The sequence below is a fragment of the Gouania willdenowi genome, chromosome 16, assembly GCF_900634775.1.
Source record: "Gouania willdenowi chromosome 16, fGouWil2.1, whole genome shotgun sequence".
NCBI classification, from domain to species: domain Eukaryota; kingdom Metazoa; phylum Chordata; class Actinopteri; order Blenniiformes; family Gobiesocidae; genus Gouania; species Gouania willdenowi.
This window is the reverse complement of record NC_041059.1, coordinates 25,126,807-25,135,647: the sequence shown is the minus strand read 5'-3', so window position 1 is coordinate 25,135,647 and position 8,841 is coordinate 25,126,807. Positions and strand designations below refer to the sequence as shown.

Sequence of the window (8,841 nt, the reverse complement as noted above, 5' to 3'; positions counted from 1 at the left end):
CTGCATTTCTGACTATTTAGCATAAGAATTTACATTTACTTTACGTCTCTCCAATATGAGCCATCACTTTTTTTTCCCCATGTGCACTTTTCCAACGTTTGTGACCATAGGTGAACATGCATCAAACCAGGTGTTTGTTTGCTTTCAAAGAGACCAGATTACCACTCAACCCTTACCATCACTTTCAACCCTCACTCATAGAAAAATCTCAAGGGAGAAAGGTCTAAATGTTTTGAGGGTCAAAGCTTCCACTCAAGAGTATTGAAGCCAAATAGAGATGCTGCCTTAACTGGGGTCAAAATCACCTATACAGACAGATCTAACATTCAATTTGTGTCTAAATTATCCCTGAAAAGCCATTTCTTGTGTAAACCACACTCTCTGTAGTTGGTTCATGGAATATTTTTCTGGTGCATCAAGCATCTTTACCCCCAAGTCTTAAAATGTTCAAGGAGACCGGAGACCTCTTCATGTGCAGATTTCATGCTCTGGCCTCCAATAATGAGGCTTTTGGACACCTATAAATTATCATAGGCGTAAAATGGTTTGTCAATTAGTTTTTCTGTCTTTACCGATGTGCATATTTTTAGATTATGAGAAAAAAACTGAAATCTTTGGGGAAACCAAAGTTCACTTGGGGGAACAATAACGCAATGTGCTTAAAAAGGCCAAAACCTCTTGTTTAATCATTTGTAAAACAAATTTAAAAAAATCAGGAATTCCCCAACATTGAAACAACAGAATGTAAAAGATTGCTATGAGAAAGATTCCTTTAGTTTCAAAAATCAATACTGTGCCATACTACTATGTATTACTTAGTAACTGCTCCATGTTGATTTTGCTGCTCCTGGATATTTTTAAACCCAATTATTCATAGTTTTATTTTGGATCTGTCTGATTGAAAACTTAACCAACCAGTCAAATGTATGACATCATCACAGGCTGTCGCCAAATTGTTTCACAATCCATTCAGAGATTTATCACAATTTACAGATTTCTCTTGCAACTAGATTGTTCACAAGAGCAAGGAATTAATTAGGTATCCGGCACCTGCCCATGATGTACTAGCATAAAATCCTGACATGAGAAAATGTGTATAATGAAGGACTTCTTTGATTTGAATGCCGCACCATAAGCTGTGTAAGAAATAGAAGGTAAATGTCCTTTGTGGCTGAAGTGGGTTTTTTCAGCATCACATTCACAAGGGTTATATAGATGAGGCAGTAACACAAAGGGAAAATAATATAATATACTGACAATGTAAATAATTAAAACACCATTAATTTATAGTCAATAATTACCAATTGGAAGTGGTGGGTTTCTAAATTCATGTACATATTGTTTCTCACATTCTCATCATTTCACAACAGGAACTGTGGTAAATATGGACAGTTTTAGGGTGGAACTCTTTATATTCCAGTTTTATTGATAAACAAAATCCACAGTATTTTTTATTTGAGTATAACAATCTTTACCAACAGTCTTTACCTTGAACTTTCAACGATCTTTGGAAAAAAAAAAATGCTGACAGCATTCATGGGAGGAAGCATCCTGCAGTCCTCGACAGCCCTTCACCCTTCTTCTCAAAATGGGTCAAACAATGATCATTAACTGGACATTTCCTTAAAGGCAATTAATAAATGTCTGTTAACAAAGCATATATATATAATGGATTTTTGTGTGCGTGTAATAATTTTTGCGTTTAATAATTTTTTTTTTAAACGTGATAGACTGAAACAATTTTCTCACATATTTGGCACAAAGCTTATATATGATTGGGTGTGATCTGCTGAATTGAATGATGCCAGGTACAATATCTTTATTGTTAAATGTACATTGGCTCATAATTTGTTGTTGTGGTTTCTTATCCCCTTAAATGCTACTCAAATTTTATGTCCACACAGTGACAATGGCTTGTTAAAAAAAAATGTTGCTTAAAAAACCCTCCATATATTTCATGAATGTATTTGTTGATTCTGCACAATACAATATTTATGTTTGTTTATTTATTTATTTATTTATCTATCTATGTATTTATTTGTTTGTTTGTTTGTTTGTTCATCTATTTACTTACTAACTTGCTTGTTTATTCATAATTTATTTTACTGTATGATGAAACACAAACTGAATCATCTTTATTAAATCCGGTGCACAGGGTTTTGTTTCATCAGTTTTGCAAAAGGATGCAGAATAAATATACGGCCCGGTTTATTTATTTGTTTTTAAAATACATTTTAGATAAAACTGTGTGTGTGTGTTGGGGGGGGGGGGGGGGTGTATTTTCTCCCTATAGATCACTGGTTTTTCTTCATGTTTTCCCCAAAACACGCATATAGTGAACGTGTTTACGCATTTTCTGACTTAGGAAATTGATGGATGGATGGATGGATGGATGGTGGTGTCCATTTGACAAGAGACTATCTTTTATTTGGATATTTTCCATGCGTTTTATTATATTGCTGCTCTGGAAAAAATAAATAAATGAGGTTTTCTCGATTTTTTTATTCTGAGGCTTCAAATATAACCCTGACAGGTTGATGCGCCAGCTGCTTTTGATTATATTTATTCAACATTCAAAAACATCATAATGTTTTATATTAAATTTATTCTTTAAAAAAAAAAAAAAAAAAAAAAAAAAAACACACAAAAAAAACAACAACAACAATATAATTGACAAAAGTAAAATATTGCCCTGGATGACATTATCACCTGTACACATACATATACAACACTTCTCCACTGGAATGTCAAATAGAATACTTTACAATTTTTTTCCACAGGCTATGACTGCAATTAATACATGTTTGTTCCTTTATCTACAAATAATCCTTAAATAAATAAATGGATGCTTGTTCAGAGACAAAGTGCAAATGTAGGTACATCGTTGAGTCGCAGTTAAAAAGAAGAAGGGAGGCCAGGAAGTCGAACATTTGACAGTGAAGTAAGTCCCCATTGCTGTTTTTAAAGTGCGATTGAAAGTTTAAACAAAGGGAATAATATTCACAATTAAAACACTACAGAAATAAATTTCAAACTTAATCTTTTAACAGAGCCAAATCCGCCTGACTCCGCGGGGTTTATTTGTCTAAGACATATTTTTCCAACGCGGGAAAAAAACATTATTTATTAAGGAGACAATAAGATGCTGCAAATATTATTATTTTGTGCCTAAACATCGTTGGCGGCATTAGATTTTTTTTTTGTTTTGTTTTTTTTCTCAAAAATGTTAGTCGCCAGTTTTATTCGTGTACTGTAAAAAAAAAAAATGTCTGAAGGAATGCAGAGGCAAGAAAAATATTGGATTTTTTTTATGTCAAAATTCAAAATATTTTTAAAGGAAACGAGGAATTAAGTAATGGCACATAAATGTGTCACTGACTCCTTCGCAGACCAACCCATTGCGGTGTACATAATGATAAATAAAGAACAGCTTGTGAAAATTCAAATAACTGTTCTGGTATTTTATTACAACATGGGAAAAGTTAACCTTATATCGAAATTTGGCTCAATATGTCACGAGAACTACTGTAAAAATGTGCTTTATGTTCTGCTGAATTGAAAACCTATTTTTAGTCTTTTTCTGGACTGGTGTTGTTGCTGGAGTCCTGGTCCTGGTCCTGGTCCTGGTCCTGGTCGCTCTGGTCGTCGGTGAAACACACGTCTACGTCGCTTTCATTGTCGCGCTTGTGCTCGGTGTCCTCGAACATTCCGTCCGGTTTGTCGTCCAGCTTCTTCACGCTCTGCCCGGGGTGTCGGGACTTCACGTGCCGCTCCAGATCCCTCCGCCGCACGAGCACCTTCCCGCAGAACTCGCACCTGTAGGGCGTGTTTCCCTCCGCGTGCAGCCGGATGTGCTTGTTCAGGTTGCTGGGGTCCCCGAAGGGCCGGAAACACACTTTGCACTTGAGCGGTTTATAACCTGTGTGAGTTCTCATGTGGATTTTTAGTCCGTATTTCCTGGAGTACAGTTTACCGCAGTACAGACACAAGTGGCCCTTTTTGGGTTTCCCAGGGCCGGGGTTGCTGGTGCTGCCGGTGGGCATGGACTCCAGTCTAGTCCGGTTCTTCTCAGCCGCTATCTCAGACAGCTGCTGTGTGTGCATGGCGATCTCACGGTCAATGTTTGTGATGGAGCCCAGGTCTTGGCTGAGCGAGGGCGCGCCAAAGTACGACATGGATTCTGGGTATTTAAGGAGGTTACTGAAGTGGAATTTAAGCGGATAATAGGGCGAGCTGTATAAGAGCTCCCCGTTATAGACCGTGAAAGGCATCAGTGGGATGTTACAGTCCCCACCGTAGGTCTTGACCCCCTCAAAGTGAGGGAGAGCGAACCTCTCAAAGTGGAGTCCAGGGGGCATCTGGGGGTACCGGGACGGGGATAGACCTGGGTGCATTCTGTTCTCCACGTGCTTGAACGCAGAGGTGGTTTCCTCCATGTGGGGCAGCAGAGGGAAACCTCTGATGTTGTTGGTGCACTGCACCATCGGTGGAGACGCGGAGTCCATGATTGCAGGTGCGCACTTCGGAGGGTGTCCGCCTCCTCCCCCGTTAACGCCCTCTCCCACGTTACGCATGGGTTTCATGTTTCCAATGAGTTTACTGAACCCCAGACCGCTCAGCTCCGCGTGGACCCCCTCTCTAGAGTCTGGCCCCGGGACCTTTGAAAGTCCTGTTGGTTTGAAAGCTGAGCGCACCCCCGGATGGAAACCCATGCTGCTCAGCACTGAGGATGTTGCGCCCAGGCCGAGAAGGTGGGCCTGGTTTCTGGCTGAGGTGACGCTCATGTCCAGGGCCCGGTCCTGGTCCTCTGAGCTGCTCTTCTTTGAAAGAACCGCTTTAGTTAAAAAGGCCGAGGATGAGGACACAACCCGCCTGCTGGACTCTGACACAGAATGGTGACCTATCCTCGGAGACGTGGAGGTGTTGGCGATGTCTCCAGACTTTGGGGATCTGCTGAAGGTCTCGGTGTTCCTGGCCTGCTCGCTGCCCACAAAGCCCCGCCCGTTACTGAGGGCACAGTGAAAGTGGACGTGGGCCTTTAGTGTGTTTGGGTATTTGAATATTCTCCAGCAGTACCAGCAGATGTAGCGCTCCTCACCTGAAGAGAAAGAAAAAAAATATGACAATTAATATTAGAAATATAAATAATGTTCTCATATTGGCCAAATTACAGCAGCGCGACTTGTGAAAACGCGCGGTATTGATGCGTAAAATGCAATATGGTGCGTAATGAATTATATGTATATTTAAATATATCAAATATGTATAAAAATTCAAGCGTTAGGCCTTTAAATAAATGTATTGGAAAAACAGGATCCTGTCTGAATCCAGTGCCAACTGGTAATAGATACAGTTAGCCACAATGACCCCCCCATGTCGCGCACTGGGAGGATAACAGAGATGTAATGATTTTGTAATCCTCATGCGGGTCATTGTTTATGATCCGCATCAAAAGAGCAAACGCCCTTCCCAATCTGGCGCTCCTCTCCTCGTCGGCGGCGCATTGAATGCGGCCCTTTCCTCTCCTCCCTGCGCTCTTTCCCGTGGAAGTGACAGCAGCTGTTGCTTGAAATCGCAAGTCTCCAGAAACAATGACGGCGGCCCATCTGTTGGTGCCTGATAATGGGGAGGGAGCGTATGTCCAGGAGCACGCACGGTGTGTTGGGTCGGTGAATCAGGGCAATATACACCCCACATAAAAGTTAGCATTCATTAGGCCACAATACCTTAACGCACCCACCTAATTCACCGTGAAGCACTTGTTTTTGAATTTATTTGCTTTTGAATACATGAATATCAACGAAGCAATGACATTTGTTAACCTTAAGCCTGTGACTGAATCACCAGCCCCTTCTTCTTCCACCGCCACAAAAACGCATCATTTTCTCCTTTTTTAATTGCTTTTTGTGTTCATTAACGCAAACACTTTAATAGTGTGCCCCAATTAGTGATTTAATCCAGACGCAAATTGACATTAAATTCTGCCTTCAGTTTGAAAAAAAAAAAAAAAAAAAGGCATATGTTGGAAAAAAAGAAAATAAATCAAAACGGATGTTAATCTTTTTAACACATTTATGTCCTGCTAATCTGGTGTTTGATCAAGATTAGACTTTAATCCCCAAGCGCAAACACCTTATCATCACTAGCCCCAACAAAGGATTAACGACTGAACTAAGGTTGAATAAAGAGCTCTGCAGGGAAGTCACTGCGAAATGTGGCCAATGTTATAAATCAGGATTAGTCCTGTTAAGCCTATTTGTAAAATGATCAGTGGTAATTAATAATGAAAATTAATTAATAAATAGAGTAACCTAAATATGGGGTAAACGTGGGTGCGATCTGAAACAACATATGTCCAAATTAAAAAAGAAAAAAAAAAATCCAACGTGAAACTGTAGGAAATAATAAGACTTTTAAAATATAGTTGATTAGATGCTATAGCAATATAGATTGATGAAACTCATTAATGATATTGGAATTCATTTACAGATGTCAATGAGGCCATATAATGCTCTGCTGGTTGTATCGTGAAAAATATTATTATTTATTTTTATTAATAATAATAATTATAATAATAATAATATTTTTTACGATGCAACAAGCATTATTATGAGAGTCTATTATTTTTAAATAATAATAATAATCTATATTTTTCCAAATGTATCTTAACTCTCCTTTACCTTTCTCGTCGTGGGTGGGGGTGGCCGTGGTGGGGATGTCGTACCACTGGGCCAAAGAGTTGGAGTACCACACACTGAGCTCCTCTCCGGCTGGAATTTCTCTCAGCACTCGGTAGAAAATCTACATATCGAAGCAAAAATTAAGGAAATTTGTTATTTTACAAGTTCATATGAACAATGGACATTAAAAAATAATTCTGATTTTTTTTAAAAAAATAGTGCCACATGTGTGGGATATTCACCTGTCCGCCAGGTAACTCTGACGAGGCCTCTAGGTTCTGCTCCTGGCTGTTCCTGGCTGCTCGGATGAGTCCGATCCAGTCCGGCACAGGACAGCCCGACTCGTCCACAAATTCACCCCGATTCAGGCGAATCTGCACAGGGAAAGAATGTTAGAAAGTTTGTTTTTCTTTTTCTTTTTCTTTTGTGCGAGTTTTTTTTTTTTTTTTTTTTTTTTTCGTTTCCAAACCTCATTAATAATTTTGAATTTTAAATGTATTTTGTGTATAACATTGACTGTTTTTACCTGGAGCTGATATGGACATATGACCAAAAACGCGCACAATGCGTCTTTATCCGCTCTGCTGGTGATTGACTAAAGAGAGTGACACTGCGGCCTAATTGAGTTGATATGGGAAACGAATTTGAAGAGTGTCAGAGCGTTTCTAAACTGTTCAAGGACATTAAAGATCTAAGCGTGACATTTGACACAGAGATTGCACCTGATGATCGCGGACGGCCCCGGGGCCACGCATTTAGACGCATCAATCACACGCGCTGACAGCCTCAACAATAACAGGATGCAGTTATAGATGCGCCCCATGCTCTGCACATTTACATTCCTGTGCGTGCAAAAGCGACTGTGCATGGAGAAATTGGGTTTTTAAATTTATTTCCGAAATTTTTTTTATTTTTGCACACCAAATCTATTTTTTTTTTTTTTTCTAATTTTATTATAAAAAAAAAAATTACTGTCGTAAAGATTAAATAGGACAATTAAACGATACAAGGTCTCATTCTGTTGAGCATCTTCTATTTTTTATGATTTGAAGTTGTTTGTTGAAATAAAATCATTATAAATCTTATGTATTTGCCTCAGGCTGAATCTGAGGCATCCATGGCATCTTTCTATGGCCGGGTTAGATTAGAATTAAACGGCTCATGTTGGTAACAGGCCCGCCAGGCAGCGCTGTGCATGTGTGCGGCTGCTGAGGGCATCATGCATGCAGTCCCACAGCGGAGCTAAAGCCGCCCATTAGGCCGGTTAAGGAGAAGCGCAGACTGACAAGTTGGCCCCTAACGGAGCTCAGTTATTCCCAACATGACAGAGCAGAGCAATTACTGTCTTAAGGCCTGATATACTTTGACAGTGCATATTTAAAAATCAAAATATGCAATATTGGTTTTCATCGGTATATTGATCTTTTAAAATTCACTTGGAAAATCTGACCCAAAAAAATAACCTTTGACTGTAAAGAGAAGTTTTAAAAGTGATATTAAACAAACGACTTTTAAATTCGATTTTAAAAAAATCGAGCAAAATAAATAAAGTTTTAAACTATTGCAAACTTTTATTCTTTTTTTAATTATTTCACATCACGCATATTGTCTGCAGCTCCTTTGATATACATTCTCTTACCTTTTTCTTTGGTCCAACTTCCTTACGATCCGACACGTACTTCCCCAGTTTGAAGATGCCCGGCACCGGTCCTATCCGCAGTCCGGCCGGGATGCTGCAGTCTGCAAACACGCTGACTGCGGTGGACGCCCGGGTGGGTTGCATTGCGTGGGGTGAGATCAGAACCATGAAGACTGATGTGGAACTGAGTGGGTGAGTGCATGCGCAGGGGGGAGAGGAGGAGGAGGATGATGAGGAGAAGAAGAGGATGAGGACAGGCCGATATCCGCCCTCAAAGTGACGCGGTGGTGTTTCGCTCTCTGGCTTTTAGATGGAGCGGGGTGATGTCGCCCCCCCCGCCCCCCACACTCCCAACCCAGCCTCTGAGGATGCGAGTGTGAGCTCATATTGGGGGGGGGGGGGGGGTGCGCAGAGGTGATGCTGCGCTTTAAGGTAGTTTAGGGGTGGGTTGGGGTGGGGGTCCTGGGTGAGTTTACAGCAGCAGTGTGTGTGTGTGGGTGAGTGTGAGAGAGTTGGGCTCCC

The 8,841-nt window shown here is 40.3% G+C and overlaps 1 protein-coding gene across 1 annotated transcript; it reads right to left on the bottom strand.

Moving 5' to 3' along the window:
- Window positions 1-3,569: 3,569 nt before the first annotated feature.
- Window positions 3,570-8,490, bottom strand: prdm13 (PR domain containing 13). The gene is made up of 4 exons (XM_028470545.1): window positions 8,320-8,490; window positions 6,923-7,054; window positions 6,681-6,801; window positions 3,570-5,098 (listed from the first exon to the last, which is right to left on the bottom strand). The coding sequence occupies exons 1-4, from the start codon at window positions 8,485-8,487 to the stop codon at window positions 3,570-3,572; spliced, it is 1,950 nt and encodes a 649-aa protein (XP_028326346.1). The 5' UTR covers window positions 8,488-8,490.
- Window positions 8,491-8,841: the final 351 nt, after the last annotated feature.

Bases quoted from the DNA above. Each gene is read 5' to 3' on its own strand.
- prdm13 (XM_028470545.1), bottom strand. From the start codon at position 8,487: ATGGTTCTGATCTCACCCCACGCAATGCAACCCACCCGGGCGTCCACC. The intron at 7,055-8,319 runs GTAAGAGAATGT...TTCCCTGTGCAG, and splicing joins AAGTTGGACCAAAGAAAAAG to ATTCGCCTGAATCGGGGTGA. The intron at 5,099-6,680 runs GTAAAGGAGAGT...CTTTCTCTTCAG, and splicing joins CCCCACCCACGACGAGAAAG to GTGAGGAGCGCTACATCTGC.